The following is a 16,522-nucleotide window of genomic DNA, read 5'->3' as shown; positions in this document are numbered from 1 at the left end:
AATAACCCTTGGTCTCAGTTTCCACCTCTGAAAAATGGGGGACAACAGTACATATTTTGTGAAGAGATGGTGAAGACTAATGGAGATATCCATGGAAAGAACTTGGCACTGTACCTAGCACATGCAAGGTATTCTATAGATATTAGCTACCACAAATAAGTTTGGATATACAAAGGATACACAAGAAACTGTTAACACATAAAGTATCTCTAGAGGGTAGGATGGGGCTGGGAGGATTTGAGTATAACTCTGGTTTTCACTCTTCTGTGCTCTCCGACCTTTTACTAAACATGACCAGGTATTATTTTCATAAATACACTTTGACATGGAACTGTGGAGAGATAATGGTAGAGGATATCCGGATAGCAGAACCCTACTTTGCCCTACTCTCACCTGGCCTCCCTTTAACTGGCCAGGGCCAATTCTTTCCAGCTCACTGTTTTTCCAAACAACTCCTCTCCCCAGCTCTACAAACATATCACCCTCGAATGGCTGGCTATATAGCACCTAGGTCAAACCCCATCAAGGAAAAAATCCACTTGATGAAGCAATGTATGGTCGCCTTGCTTTCCCCATATGTTTAGCAATGACCGTTCTCATGAATTCATTTTACTCTTTCTTTGGCCTGAACATAAAATTCATGTTCAATCAAATTTCTTTTGCAATCATGGCTCTGACCAAGGATGGATCTGCTTTCTTTCCCCATCCCTCTGTTGCTCCCACTTACCTTCATCTCAAAGCACACGCGGCCCCTTCTGACCCCGTAGCTGGCACGGGCTCCTGACCACAGGTATGCAAAGCCTTCAATCGTGAGCGGGTAGCCACTACTCCGGTCTCGGGCCACCTTGAAGTGGAGGTCACAGTTATCTGTGGAGGGAAAAGCCTGTAGTTGGCTGATGTTTTAATGCTCCCCAGAGGGACAGGCCAGAGACGGCAATGGCACCCCATTCTAGTACTCTTGCCTGGAGAATCTCAGGGACGGGGAGAACCTGGTGGGCTGCCGTCTATGGGGTTGCACAGAGTCGGACACGACTGAAGCAACTTAGCAGCAACAGCAGCAGAGGGACAGGCAGAGGTAAGTTTCCTAAGAGTGTTAACCAAAAGCACACAAGCTGACATGGTGTGGGGATAGGTTCACGAGAAACCAGCCACACCACCTAACCATTCTCTCTTTTAGCACAAAGGCCCTGCAATACTGCAAACTGGACTGTGCAGGATGAAAGCTGCCATTCCACAGAGGAACTAGGGTTCTTCACTGGGTTGGGGTCCAAGGATGGCTGTCAAGGGGGCTCCTGCAAATAATACACACATGCCTCTCTAATGGGGCTAGTGGTGAAGAACCCGCCTGCCAGTGCAGGAGACATAAGAGAGGTGGGTTCGATCTCTGGGTCTGGAAGATCCCCTGGAAGAGGGCATGGCAGCCCACTGCAGTATTCTAGCTTGGAGAATCCTATGGACAGAGGAGCCTGGTGGGCTACAGTCCATAGGGTCACAAAGAGCTGGACACAAGTGAAGTGACTCAGCATGCACACTTGCTAGGGAGAGGGTCAATATCCTTTCAAGTGATTCTAGAATTTAAAAGGTTAGAGTCTCAGATGATTTTAGAATTTAGAAAAGATTAATTCCCAACACCATAAACTTCAACCATCTCCCATGCTAACTCTATCAGTGTGGAATATCAGTCATGCTCCTGCTGCCAAGAGCGGCACCAACAGCTGACCCTGATCCACACCCGCCACCCAGGACCACGGTCAGGTGCGCCACAGGTTCCCAGCTCCTTGCGTGGGCCCAGGACTCTGCTGCTCAGACTCCCCACTCTGCCAGGGGCCACCCACGTCTCAGGAGAGTCTTTCCTGTCTGTCTCGTCCAGTAGGCTCTCTCCTTTCTCTAAAGGCTGAGTGCCATCGTCTGTACATTTGGCATTTAATCAGATGCTGCTTCATGAACCACTGCCACCCAATACTTAAAAAAGTTAACACTCCGTTTTACTCTGAATCCTTTAGCTCCTGTGATAAAAGGGACTGTATACGAGATGTCTTTACCTCTTTTAAAGCATGTAGCCATTGGTTTATAAACACGAGCTACGTAAACAAGTACACGAATGAACTGCTATTAATTTTCTGCTCTGTTGAAAAGTGCAGTCCTCAGACTTGACTGGGCTTCTGGGTGTGTTCAACAATTCAGATTCACAGGCTCTACCACTTAAGAGTCTATCTGAGGAGGCCTGCGAAGGCACAGGACCTCTATATTCGTTCCCCCAAGTATTTAGATGCACGGTCAAGGGGGAAGTCACTTATCTAGAGGAAACAAAACGGAACTGGGGGACAGAGAGCAGGGCAGGCCAGGTTAATGCCTGAGGAGACAAGGCAGCATTGGTTTCACCAGGAACGTGAGCAGTGGATGGAAACTGGGGAAATGGCTGTCAAAGAGTTAAGTTTCCCCAGCAGCACTCAGGTTCCCTTCTTGATTAGATGACAACTTTACAGGGTGTTCAGGGTTTTCCAACTTGCTCTCTGATGAATGTCACTGAAAATCCCCTGAGGTATAAGAGCAGGATTCTTCCTCTCTGAAAAGAAGCTTGGAGAAGTAGAATAACTTGACCGAATCTCACAGATAGAGCTGAAGTAAATTTTCTGTCTCCAAACCAACACCCTGACTCCAGGGCTCTGCTGGTTCTCACATCTGAACTAACACTGCTCTGGACGGTGCCAGGCAGGGATTTTGTGAAGGTAAAGGCAGTCTCCTTGCACTGACTGAAGACAGTATCGAACAGGCACTCCAAGGACTCACATGTGTCAATGGCCACAAGCGTGTCGTCAAAGTCATCTTCATCCTCTTCAGCCGGAGGCTGAGGAGATCGCCCCCTGCGTCATAAAGAGGTATCAGTCACAGGAGAACAGACGGACAAGGGAAGAAGGGACCTCAAGTTTCTGCAGGAATTTACAAGTGGCCTACAAGCTGCTTCCTGGATTTCAAGTTCCTCCCACAGATGTTAGCAAAAGAACTCTGGAACCCTACATTCTTGCAATGAGAGCAATGACTATTAACTACCAGGGCGGGGTCAGAGACTGGAGAGGGTGTGCTCTGCTGAAGACAGCCATGAGAATCATTTGCAGAACTTTTTGAAAAATACCACTCTCTCACACCCTCAGATTCTGATCCACCCCTCTACATGCTGAGCACCGCCTTCACACTGAACTCTGCTACTGATGGGAGGTTACAGTAGCCCAGAGGGTACTGGGCCAGGAAGAGCAATCTGTAAAAATTTAGATAAATCTGTTATTATAATCTGTCCTTATTCCAGGCTTCCTAAAACTCCACATCTGAAAGGATTTGAAATGACCCATTTTTGTCTTCTTCTCTTTTAAAAGTGTCCTAAATTATGAACGAAATTTATTCCAACCAAAATACTAAAATGGACTATGTGAAAATACTGGTGGTTTCCAACATATTGGAATAAGGGGAAGGGGTAGAAGTGTGGAGTCTAATGCGTAGGGTCCTCCCTGGGACAGTCTGGACGACCTTAGTCTACCATATGCTCAGGTCAGGTCATATGCAGGGCAGTGGGGCAAAGGACAAAAAGGCAAGGCTGGCATCTCACATGTGAACGGCAAGGTGTTTGAACTTCATCCTTCAAGTAATGGGAAGGGAGAAACTGAGGGAAGGATCAGAAGTTTAGCAGAGCTGAATCTGTAGTGGGTATAGGAAGAAATGGGGGAGAGTGAGAGGGCAGGGAGACCTCAGCTCTGCCCTCCTGGCTAGTAAAAAGACCCCGGTGGGCATTGGGCTACAGACATTGAGACCTATTGGAAAAAGGATGACCACTGCCTCACAGACCCACCTCCTATCCTCTCGGTGCTCAAAGTACCCCCGTCCCCGGTTTTCTTCATAAGGCCTCTTGCGACTCTGGAATTGCTGTCTGTCTGGTTTGTGTTGAGATGCTTCGGGTGGGAGGAAGCTGGTGGGTGCTTCTTGCTTCATCTCTGTCTTCACTTCTACAGTCAGGACAAATCCAGACGGTTAAGACACTCAGAAACTCTTCAGTTATCACTTTTCTGGTCCCCTCTACTTCAGGAGATACTGGCAGGATCCTGACTATGGTGATGAGGTCTGGGCAAAGGCTCTTGCTAGGTTCAGTGGAAGCCTGCTCAGGGAACCCAAAAGGCTGTACTGGAGGACAGGGCTACAATAAAGTGAGGCTGGGGATGGCCATCCAGGCCCAGCAGCACCAGTAGTTGATAGGATGAGAGATGTCAGTCAGAAAATTCTCAGGCTTCGGGGGGAGGAGAGGGGAACTTTAGCACTAAACAAGGAGAAGCTCTCTAAGGGCCTACTCTACTCAAAGGCGAATGACTGCCTGGGCTACTTTGCCAAAGGCAAGGGAAAGTTGGGAAAGCTGGGAGCTGCCATCGCATGCACCAAGTAGGAGGGGGCCCTAAAGACTTCTACGATTTCACAATTCTGCATTTTATAATTTCTTCTCCCAGAAAATCTCTTCACTTCAATTCTTACAGAGCTTCTTCAGTCTAGCAATGGAGGGGAAAGTCAGTTCAGCAGTGCTGTGGTCCCCCATGTAACTCCATGGGCTTTAATCACTATTAGCCCAGAAGCACTCCAGAAGGGAGGGTATGCATGTAAGTCAGCCCACAGGTGGGATGGCCTTATTAAATCACCCCACACATAGGAAGTCAGGATGGGATAACACAGTGTGGACCACAAGAATGTCCCAGGCTCAGGCAGATTCCAAGAATCCATGCCTACTGAGAACAAACTGTGGATTCAGACTCACCTCATCTATGGATGCTGTGGATCACTCACATCACATCTACACACTTCAGCATTCAACTCAACACCACCTTGGAGCACTCCCTGGCTCTGGCACACAGACAAAATCTCAGAGAAGGCTCCTCGTTCACTAGGGCAGAGATGGTGCTCACCCACACGGACAGAGCTTCCTTGGTTCCCATCACAGCACTGGGCTCATGGGAGGCCCTGATAAATGTCTGCACAGAAAACAGTCTCCTTGGGCCAAATGATCCCACAAGTCTCACAGAGCCTGACACAAATCTACAGTTTGTAACCTACATTCATTAAAATCCTGAGCCAATCACAAGAAATGTCCGGGGATTTTACTTTGTGGTGAACCAGAATGGAATCAGACAGAACCGACTAGACTGACCACAAAAAGGCACTGGGGCCACAGCACAGTGGAAGGAGCACAAGACCGGGAGTCAGCCCTGGCTCGGTCGGTACCCGACAGGAGAACCCGCTCCCCAAACACTAGGTAAGGAGCGCTGCTGATCAGCCAAGAGCAGTGGCCCAGAAGCCAGTTCAACGTCCTGGATCCAATCCTAGCCCTTGACCTCCCCCATCTGTAAAATGGGGAGAGACCTACATTATAATTTTGCCTTCCAAGCTTGTATTGTAGAAAACTGTTCTACAAAGACATATTTACATATTTGGGAAACGCTGGGTTTAAACAATGTGACACAGAGTTTTTCCCAATCCAGGACTTCTCAGCATCTTTCATGAACACAGTGACTCTCCCAGAGGTGGCAAGGTATATGCCGCATTTTTCAGATGCATTTGGCCAAGGAACTCTTCTCTGAGAAGTCCTTAGCAATATCTCCTGGAACAATATTCTTCAGAACATGGCAAATACTAGATTTCGAAGGTCCTTTCTAGCTTCAGCATTGTAAGATTCTAAGTAGGACTCAGATATTGGCCTCCAGGTCTAAGCTCGCCAAGATGTTGGTACTAACATCTGATGACAGAGACTTTGAAGACTCCCCTATCCTAACACTTGCGAATGAGAGAGACTAAGTTCTTCCCTTCAAAAAGATCTTGCCAGAGTGACCAAGCCCAAAATATTGCCTAAAAGGAAGGTACAAAGTTTCTGGGAAGACAGGCAGTAGGCAGAAGGTAGAGGCCATCCACACATAGATTACATTTCCTTCCAAAGAGATGTATCACATGCGCTTTCCTACCTGGGCGATAGGCCTGCTGCTGCTGGTCCATTTCCAGTGGTCTCCTCTCGTAGCCTGACTCGTTCTCTTGCTTGATGACCTGCGTCTCATAGAATTGGTTCTGCATGGTAATATTGTCCATGACATCTTAAAACAAAAAATGGCCAGTTAGAAGGGTATTTCTTGGGACTAGAGGTAGCTTTTTAATACAAAACGATGCCATCCCCACTGTGGACAATCAGTCTTCCAGAGACTAAAAGATGTGAAAACACCTTCAGATGGAAACCCACCTGGGCAGTCAGGGGCCCCAGCTGCCTGAAGACAGGCCCTCTTGCCCCTCAAAAGTTAAGAGATCTATCTGTGACTAGGTTCTACAGAATCCTAACACATAAAACCAAATGAAGCACAAATGCTTTGGTGGGAGCAAGGAGATGGGAAAGTTGGAGAAGGGGTCCAACTTGACCTCCCCTCTAAGTCCCCACTGGGGTGGGGGGCAACTCCATGAAAACAGTTTAAAAATTACCAGCCCAGCTGTTCTCTGACACAGTATAAAGCTTAGGGAGTTGCCTTTAGGGTACAACCTTAAAAATTGTTCAGAGCACAAACCAGTCCTCTGTCCAACCTAATTGCTATTCCCACCTGCATAGCCAACTCTCTTTATGAATTTCTTCCACCCTGCAATAGCTGTAAAGATAAGGGAAAACCATCTCAGTTGAAGGGGAAATGGGGGAGGAAGGAAAGGAACTGTTAAGAAAACAGGAGTCATGATAATAGTGGCCTTCAGACTCATTAGGGATAAGCCCTAAAATATTTGGAGTTAGGCAGGAAGTGTTTCAGGAAGGTGTTTTTGTGGGTCCAGGAGGAACTCAACTGAAGGGTGGCAAGAATAATAACATCAGGGAATTTCCTGTGGTTACGATTTAGTGCTTTCACTGCTGGGGCCAGGGTTTAATCCCTGGTTGGGGAACTAAGATTCCGCAAGTTGTGCAATGCAGCCAAAAAAGAAGGAAAAACAGTATCAACCATTCATGGAGTGGAGCACATACTATACACCACATGCTAAGATATAACTAAGAACAAGTTCCAGCTTAGTCAGACATACACACATTAAACAAATCTGAAAGTACAAAAATTGTATTGTGTTAAGGGCTATGAAGAAGTACCAGGGGCTGAGATCAGGGACCCAGAAAGTAACAGATAAGCCTGGACTCAAAGGATACATAAGTGACGATAACCCAGTGATGAGAATGGAGAAAACATTCCTGGGGTTGGGGTGACACATGAGAGAGCTCAGAGATAGGACTAAAACCTGAAACTTCTTCAAGGAGAACCCTGTAGCCAAACCCAGAGAGAACTTTGGAAACCTAGGTTGAGTAGCAAGCAGGTTCTCCACCCCAGGGGCAGGCTCTGCAAGGCGCCTCCAGGGCCCTACTAGTGGCTGTGCCAGGACCAGTGAGGCAGAACCATGGGGAAGAAGAGACTATTCTGCTGCTTGCTAACTGACTGGATCCTTTCTCAGAGGACAAATGTATCTGGGCACAAACCAGGTGCGGCCCAAAGGGAGGAAACTCACACAGATCACGTGGTTCGCTACAGGTCTGTTTACCAGGGCTGAAGGCAGGGTTGGAAGGGGGCATAAACGGGGCTCAAAGGATTTTGCTGTAATGGGTAGGAGAGAAAGGAAGACACAGAATAACTCCTTAATGAGAACACAGGGGGCCCTTTCATACCATCCTGTTTCTTCCAGGTCCTAAGCAGTGTTGTTCTTGCCACAAAAGACTCGTATCTTTCTTTCCGAAAATCTCTCCTGTGCTCACAGAGGAAGCCTCGCCCAGAGCAGCTTATGATTCTGGGGCCCTTCTCTGTTCTCTAAAACATTTACCTCCTAATAACAGGCAGAACCAGTGCTAAGCCCCTTACACACGTAATCTCATTCATCCCCAAGTGGGGAGGGGGGCACTATTATTACATCCCAATTTTACACACAAGGAAGCCAGAGCTCAGAGGTGAAGTGACTTGCCCACGACAAAAATCTGAGTCTAGAGCCTGTGCCGTACAGCATATCACTTTTCTTTGGAGAAATTTCCAGCCATCGGCATTCCTGCCAGGGTCTTGCCTGCCCCAGGCAGGTACACTGGGCCACTCCTCCTTCCTTGGCAGGTCTCTGCAATGGGAAGTACTCCTCCCAGCATCTGAATCCTAGACAACCACCCTCCACCCCAAATCTACCCTCAGACTGCCCTGCTCTAAGAAAGCAGGTAAATACCCTGTGCCAACCCCAAATCTAGTCTCTTCCCTGATCCTCTTGCTTTCCTCATTTCTTTAGTCCCACAGCGCAGGGTACCCTCTTTTTCAGGTAAACAATACAAACTCTGGATGCCAGAGTCCTTTCTACTTACTCAACTTTTCCAATCACCATGTCCTGTCCTGCTAGAAAGCCATCCGCTTTTAACTTGATTTACTTCCTCCCATACCAGGGTCTCTTCCCTTCAGAAAGTCACAGATCTACTCCACCCCCTCTCCTTCAGAGTGTCTGATGCAGAGGTTCTCAACCACCCCGAGGCCTCTCCAATCCCTAGGCACACACACACACAAAAACTCTGCTTCTGGGGACCGAGGAGCCCTCTCATGGAGATGCTCAGCCCCAGAAACACCACCCCCTTCACGCTGCGGCACCCTGCCAAGTCAACAAGTTTTCTTTCACCCTCCACATCATACACTCTTCCCTTCTCTGTATTTGACACACCAGCTACACACTCTTTTCTTGTGCACGATCCTCTCCCCCCCAGATAACCCCTCAACTTCAAACTCCACTGTTCTCTACCCCACCCACCCCCAGCTACTCTTTTTCTCCAAACACCCCATACTGTTAATCTAAGACCATTCAGCAGGAGCCACTGCATTATCTGTCCCCAGTGCCTTCCTAGCTCCAGACCTCCAGGTACTTCACCCAGTGAAGTAGCCTTCTCTCCCCCACCAGCTTCTGGACATCGATGTTCCATATACCGTCTCTAGAAGTCAGCCAAAAAGGGCCCCAGATGGCCAGCATCAAATGCCCAGGTTGCCCATGCCTCAAGGCTGGCCTTTCAGCCCTGGATCTGAGACACCCCCCCACGCCAGGCCGTCCTCAGACAGGTAGGGGTTCCCCATGATAGTCTCTCGCATCCCCTAAAAGCTCCCCAGTCAACCACTAGAACGCACAGTCCGTCAGACCCTCCCAGGCCAGACACCGGAACTCCATCTTACCAACCCATCCCAATAACAAAACATGAGAATTCCCCGGTACCCCATCCGGCAGCAAACTCCAGGATACTCCATCCTCAAAACGGTCCCTGCCCTGAAAACACGGCTCCCAAGCCTACCCGGCTCCAAATCTTAAGATCACCATCTTTAAGATCTCAGTCTACTAAAAGAGATCCCCTTGTTCTTCCGACTGTCTTCGGTGCCAAAAACCACGGTTTCCGGTTTCTGAGCCGTAGGCTCGGGAATCCTCTACACCCCCACCCCGGACCTTCCTCATCTCCGAAAACGAGAGCCCCCACTCCAGTATCTTCCCTGCGCCGAATGCCAGGATCCACCCTCCGGTCGTCCCGCGGGCCTTGTCCCCCGATCCTTTTCAGCGGCGGGGAGAAGTATCCCCCGATCCTCAGACCGTCTCCCCGACCTCAGGCGCCGGACTCCCGCGTCCCACAGCCCTTCCTCGGCCCGGAGTCCGGGCTCCCCGGCCCCCGCCCCGCGCACTCTCACAATGTCCGTCCGGCCCCGAGTAGCCGCCGGGCTCCGGGTGCGGCTGCAGCCCGGGCGGCGGTGGCTGCGCGGTCCCCTCCAGCTCGGAGCCCCCCTCGGTCTCGACCTCCTCGTTGCTGCGCCCGGGTCGCCCCGGTTCGTCGTCGGCCTCGAGCTCCCGCTCGTCGTCGGGCTCCTCGGCCTCCAGCGCCGCCTGCAGCCGCTCAGCAAGCTCGGCCTTGAGGCCGCGAGTGTCCAGGCCGCGGCGCTGCAGCTCCTCGCGAAGTTCGTTCACCTTCAGACGGCGCACATCCATGGCCCGGGCCCCCGGGGCGGCCCCCGAGCCCGGCCCGGCCTCCCAGGGCTCTGTCCCCCTTAAACCTTTCCTGTCAGCAGGCGAAGGGGGAAAGGGGGGGGCCCCCCACTCCAATGGCGGCGGCGGCTCAAAATGGCCGCCGCCGCCACCTCCCCCCTCCTCCGTGGCCCGGCGCGATGTAACACAGTTGCCAATTGGCCACCTCATAGGGACAACGGGCGCGGGCCCAAGGGCTCAACCAGTCAGAGCGCGTCTTTCAAAAGAACAGCAATGAAAGGGCTTAGGAGCTGCCGGGGAGGAAGCGTTGGACTACGTCGATGCCGGGATCGAAACGGGAGGGCGGGAAAAGGAGGGAGGAGGGGCGCGCGGTGATTGGGTAGCGCCAGCGCGCCCGCTCCCGTAGGGTCAAATGAGGGAAAGAGAGTAAAGATTTGGGCCAATCAGTGATGTGGTCTCAGAATGAGCACCGCACGGCCTTCCCTGCGCGGTCCTTTCATCAAACTAGTGTCTCTGTAACACATATCTTGATTGGTCTAAATCTCCCGCCCCTAGAGGAGTCCAAGCGGGTAAAACCACCAGAACCAATCAAATGGAGAGTCGGCAGACCGCCCCGCCCCCCTTCACGATTGCCTTTAAGAAACCGGAAAGAGATGAATTCACTAAGGACCTGCCCCTTGCCGTTAGGGCGGTTTCAAAACAATCTGTCCACCAATCTCAGTTACTGACTTATCTCACTAAAGCTAGTATAGTTGCATCGTTTTAGGAAAACCTAAACAGATTGGCCATTCTGGTTGCAGACGGCCTTACAAATTTCGCTGTCGAGGAAGTATGTGAAGTCGAGATTAAGTAAATTATTCTTAATCTGGAAGAAACTCAGTTGCCTGTAAGAAAAGCAACCCTTTGACTTCAGAGTCCTGAAGGTTTGATAATAAAAGCTAGACTAACAGCGGGAGAAAAGTTACAACGGGGAATCGCACCCTCTCCCCTTTGATAGTACATTTCATCGAGCGCCTCCTTCCACAATCGTAGCTGAGCTGTCTTTATGGTTGGTATCTTACGTGAATGGACGCTCAGCACGCGATCATAGAGCCTTTCCCTCCGGAAAGACCTCAAGTTCAGGGGTCTCTACCCAAATCCTCTATAAATTACTGTTCAGTAGATCCGCCTGTTTGGCGTCAGTATGATAAGCTCAAACACACAGGTCCGTAGTTAAGGCTGTTAAACGCCACAGTTTCACAATGTCTAGCCCTGTCGCCTAACTCAAAAGACACAAAACTTATGGAAGGTACACTATCGGGATACGCAATGCAAATGGCCCGCTGCCCACGGAGCCATATCTAAAACCCACGAAAGCCATACGCAACCTCTACTTAAGACAAAGGCGCACACACAACATGGATAAACAAATGGCGTGTGTAGGATCAGATGCATCCATTCAGGGGATAGTACACCAAACTGCGATGTAGATGTGCCCATTAAGGTTGGCACAAGCAGGCAGCATCAAATGATATAGACACAGGACAGTTACACTACAAGCTTACACCACGGCAACCTAGACACACAGCACCCACTCAGAAGCGGGACAGACACTCACGTGGGCCCGTAGGTTCCAGTCCAGACACCCCGCCCCTCGCCCACGTCCGACTTCCTCTCTCCTCCCAGCTTCCCACAATGATTTGTTCTAAAAAAGTTTGTGGCCCGGATTGAACTGTTTTTCATTCTCAGGACCTACCACTGGGGGGCGTCCGGGCGCTGCCAAGGGTTCCTCCGTCTGCTGCTAGACACACCCAGGAACTTATGCCTGCGATTCGTGTAAAACACAGTGGTCTTGTTTTGGCAGGAATCCCTTTGTGGGCCCGTGGTTATCGGAGGTACTCTGTGCTTGTGTTTCTATGTGACTCTGAATATTTGGGTCTGTGAGTCCCCTTTAAGTACTGTGTGTGTGTGTGTGTGTGTGTGCGCGCGCGCGCGCTCGGTCATGTCCGACTCTTTGCCACCCCGTGGACTGTAGCCTCCCACGCTCCCTTTGTAGATGGAACTCTTCAGGCAAGAATACTGGACTAGGTTGCGTTTCCTTATCTAAGAGATCTTTCCGACCCGGGGATCGAACTCACATTTCTTGCTCCTCCTGCATTGGCAGGCAATTCTTTACCACTGTGCCACCTGGGAAGCCCCCTAGGTACTCTATATGTCTGAGTATTTGTGTCTGTATCTGTTTTCCTCTAGTTACTCAAGTTTCTTCTTATTCTTGGTTGACCGCCTGCCAGTGCATATTTGTAAACATGTTTGTGTAATTTTGTGTTTCTCTGTCTGAATTTGTGCCTCTGTATTTGTGACCAAGAGTGCTTGAGTTTGTCCATTAATTAAGGAGTCTGTTAAAAAAAAAAAAAAAGAGTCTGTTACTTTGGGAAATAGGGAGGATCTCTGTGTGACCTTGTGAGTATCTATGTGCTTATTTCTCACTAGGGGTTTCGTCGAGTCTGGCAAGCCCGCTTTTCTTTGTTTGCCTGTCCTTGTCTTTGTATCTGTTCACATCTACCCTCTTTAGTGAGGGGAGAACTCCAAGACCCCACGAAACCCTCCCTTTTACACAAGCTGAGTTGCCTGGGAAAAGGGCCATATGACAGCCAAGTGGAGACAAGAGGAGACAGAAGCATGGTTACAAAGTTTTATGTGATCTGAGCCCCACTGGAGGTGCCAGGGTTCACACTCTGTTCAGGGGGCATAAAGGACTGGCTCGGGGGGGGGGGGGGGGGGGGCAATATGGCCCCCAAAGGAGGGATATTGTCCTCTGGGGAAAGGAGGCATCTTTATTGCATTGCACAGGTTTGAGGGGGCACACCCCCACATGAAAGGAAGAGGAAGCAGAGGGTGGCTAAGAAGGGAAGGGTCACACAGGATAAAACTATAAGGTAAGAACCTCAGAATTTTACTTTAGAATTCTAGACCTTTAGAATCTTATAACATGTGAATCTTGGAACTCAGAATCGTAAGACTTAGAACCATGAATTCCTAGACCCTTAACTAAAATCCTAGAAAGAGAAGATGCAGCATAGAACTTAAAGGTGTCCAAAATTAAAAATGATTAGAACTTTGGCATCCAGTTTGTCACCACTAACTGTGGAATATCTATACCATAGATGCTGAGGATCCATAATCTTGGACCAACAGGATCTAGAGTGCCTTGGAACACAGAACAGAACAACATTAGAATCTTAGAGTTTAATAATCTAGAATCTTGAAGCATATGATCTAGAATCTTAGACACAGAGACTCTCGGTTCTTAGACTAAGCCTTAGAACATCACATCTTAGAACATTAGACCTTAGAAGAACCTCCATCTTTAGACTATTAGAACTTTTGAATTACAGATGCTAGCATTTTAGATCTTTAAGATCCACAGTCTCATAACAAGGGTTTCGAGGATCATAAAGCCTTAGACTCTGTCACTGACCATCATTAGAATCTTAGAACTTGAGAAGATCAAATCTTGTGGCTTATGATCTGGAGTCTTAAAACCAGAAAAGTTATACTCTAAGAGGCTCAGAACTTCAAATTTTAGAACATATGACCTTAGAACCTCCATGTCTAGAATTGTAGGATTTTTATAATTGTACGATCTAGTATCTTACACCCTCAGGACTTAGAACCCTAGAAAAATAAAATCTAAAATCACAGAGCCTTAGATTCTAGAAATAGAATCTTAGAGCTTTGTAACCTAAAATTTAATGGGCTTTATGAAGAATCTCAGAACCAGAAAAATCTAGGGCCACAGCATCTCAGAGCCTTAGAATGTAGGCCTTAGAACTTCTGTGTCTAGAACCTTAGCACTTTAGAATTAGAGACTGGAATTCCAAGTCTTTAGAATCAAAGACTCAGCTCTGAAATCCTGAAACCTCTGAATCTAGACTCTTTAAACCTTAGAATCTAGAATCTTGGAATGTTAGACCTGGGAGGACCCTCAGGGATTTCAGTCCAATCCCCTTCTTTTATGCATGGGGACACTGAGGTGTGGAAAAGGGAGAGGATCTGTCTGGGATGGAAGTGGAACAGGTGGGAAGAGAGGGCTCTGATTGGGGTTAAGGTCTGGAGTGGGAAAGTAGGGGGCAGGTCCCCCAGTGGCAGTGCCTAGCTTGGGTCCTGAGAGGAAGTCCCAGGTGGAGGGTGGTCTCAGGCGCCGTCCTCCTGCCCTGGGGCTGCTGGGGAGCTCCTTTCAGCAGGCAGGGTGGGGCCAGGGGCTGTAGAAGGGCAGAGGACATAGCGGCCAGCAGGATGGACTTCGGCGGCGGTGAGGCAGCTGCAGGAATCCTTAGGGTCAGGCTGAGTTGGGGGGTCCGCTCCTCCAGCAGCTCCAAGTGGTTCAGAATGACCTCCACCCTCATCCATGTTGACGTAGAGGATTTCCTCCGGCTCCTGAGCAGGGGGCAGGGCCTTCAGCGTATTCTCCAGGTCCTCCCGCAGCTCTGCAAAACTCGGCCGGTCCCGGGGGTTTAGCTCCCAGCACCGGGACATCAGGGCGTACCTAGGGCAGCAGAATGAGGGGTGGGACACTGAGCAGGGGCTCAGACAGGGAGCCTCCTGGGAGCTTGGCATTTTAGGACACTCGGGACTGAGGGCATTTCACGGGAGTGGAGGGAACTGTAGCGGTTTCGAGGGGGGCACCTATGGGGATTTGGGAATTTGCACAAGTTTCTAAGGGGAGTCCTGGAACAGACACTCAGGAGCTGGAAGATGTCTTGGGAAATCTTTCTAGGTGTGGGGTGATGTTCTAGTGAGGTTTTGCTAGAGCAAAGCTTCCCAATATGGCTTCTCAGGACAGACTCTAGCATCAAAACTTTGCAAGCTGTGTTGGTTTAAAATACGAACTCAGGACTTCCCTGGTGATCCAGTGGTTAAGAATCCGCCTGCCAATGGAGCAGACACAAGTTCTATCTCTAGCCCAGGAAGATTCCACATGCCGCGGGGCAACTAAGCCCACGTGCCACAACCACTGAAGCCCACATGACCTAGAGCCCATGCTATGCAGCCGCAGCTAGAGAATAGCGCCTGCTGTCTGCAACTAGAGAAAGCCCTCACACAGCAGTGGAGACCCAGTGCAGCCAAAAAAGAAATTATATATATATATATGTACTCAAATTTGTTGACATTCCTCCCTTCAAAAGATAGAGCACTGCATTCTGACTTGGTACCAATGATAGTGTGTGTGAGACTTTTTTTTTTGCCATACCACGTCGCATAGGAAACCATTGAACACATGCCTCCTGGAAGTGCAGAGTCGTAACCCCTGGACTGTTAGGGAAGTTCCATGGTGTATGTGACTTCTGAGACTAGGTTGAAAAGGTATTGTGGATTCCTCCTTGTTCTTTTTCTTGGGATGCTCATCTGGGGGAAGCCAGCCACCATGTCATGAGGAAACTCAAGCAGCACTGTGGAGGGTTCCACGTGGCGAGGAACTGAGGCCTCCTGCCACAGCTGTGTCAGTGAGCCAGCTGCCAGTCCCAACCTTCAGACTGTAGCCCCCCTGATATCTTGACTGTAACCTCACTGAAACCCTGATTCAGAATCAGCCTGCCAAGCTGTTCCCAGACCCCAGACATTCAGAAACCATGTGAGGTAATAAAAGGCCTGTTGTTTTAAGCTACTGAATTTTGGGGATATAGATAACTAAAACACCAGCTGTGCAGCCTTTGGCAAATGATCTTCCGTTGATGTGGGTCTCTGTTACATCATTTACACAGGGGAATACTAATGGTGCCTTGAGTGCCTGCGTGCTCAGTTGCTCAGCTGGGTCTGACTCTTCAACCTGATGCACTGTGGCTGACCAGGCTCCTCTGTCCATGGAATTTTCCAGGCGAGAATACGGGAAAGGGTTGCTATTTCCTTCTCCAAGGGATCTTCCTGACCCAAGGATCGAACCCGTGTCTCCTGCATTGGCAGGAGTGGTATTCTTTACCACTGTGCTAACTGGGAAGCCCTACTAATGGTGACAACCCACCTCAAATGGCTGTAGTAAGGATCAAATGACTTAGTTTCATGCAAAGCACCTGAAACCATGCCTTCTAGTAAGTTCTATGGAAATTTTCACTCTTCTTACTCCCTTCAGCTCTTGGAACACCCAAGGAGGACTTGGGGAGTCTGAAGCCCCAGGCTGTCCCCTCCTGACCCAAGCAACATATTCTCTTTATCCCCCAAGTTCTCTATGTATTTCATGGGATGGCAAAGTGTGATAAGCACCACCCTAAAGGATTCTGAGAACATCTCAGGGGAGCCCTGAGAGTTTGGAGAAGTTCATTATAAGGGTTTGGAAGAGGGTTCTGGGTGTTGAAGAGCACGTAGGGGAAGCATGGGTGCTCAGGAGTCTGGATGGAATTAGAATTCTTTGGGAATGGGCACTACAGCCCACAGATAACCTGGCAGGATACTGATCCAGCCTGAATCTGGCACAGAGCGAAGGAAGAAAGGGCACCTTTTGTTCATTCATACCTCTAGGGCTTCCCATGTGGCATGAGTGGTA

At 49.4% G+C, this 16,522-nt stretch overlaps 2 protein-coding genes across 4 annotated transcripts in view; both read right to left on the bottom strand.

Moving 5' to 3' along the window:
• HNRNPUL1 (heterogeneous nuclear ribonucleoprotein U like 1) overlaps positions 1-11,642 on the bottom strand; it is a 34,040-nt gene extending 22,398 nt beyond the window's left edge. The window contains exons 1-5 of one of the 3 annotated variants that reach the window (XM_052655538.1): positions 11,603-11,642; positions 5,988-6,113; positions 3,842-3,995; positions 2,791-2,864; positions 728-867 (exon numbers count right to left, since the gene is read on the bottom strand). In XM_052655538.1, the coding sequence (XP_052511498.1) occupies positions 728-867; positions 2,791-2,864; positions 3,842-3,995; positions 5,988-6,108 (489 nt within the window). In that variant the 5' untranslated portion in view covers positions 6,109-6,113; positions 11,603-11,642. Of the gene's footprint in view, positions 1-727; positions 868-2,790; positions 2,865-3,841; positions 3,996-5,987; positions 6,114-9,713; positions 10,216-11,602 lie in introns of those variants that run through there. The other 2 variants (XM_052655536.1, XM_052655537.1) reach the window with 2 other exon arrangements.
• A 1,034-nt stretch (positions 11,643-12,676) lies between these two features.
• AXL (AXL receptor tyrosine kinase) overlaps positions 12,677-16,522 on the bottom strand; it is a 36,066-nt gene continuing 32,220 nt past the window's right edge. Inside the window, 1 exon segment of the mRNA XM_052655464.1 lies at positions 12,677-14,530. Coding sequence (XP_052511424.1) covers positions 14,179-14,530 — 352 coding nt within the window. The 3' untranslated portion in view covers positions 12,677-14,178.

This window comes from Budorcas taxicolor, chromosome 18 (genome assembly GCF_023091745.1).
Source record: "Budorcas taxicolor isolate Tak-1 chromosome 18, Takin1.1, whole genome shotgun sequence".
Lineage (NCBI taxonomy): Eukaryota > Metazoa > Chordata > Mammalia > Artiodactyla > Bovidae > Budorcas > Budorcas taxicolor.
This window is presented reverse-complemented; position numbering and strand designations above follow the sequence as displayed.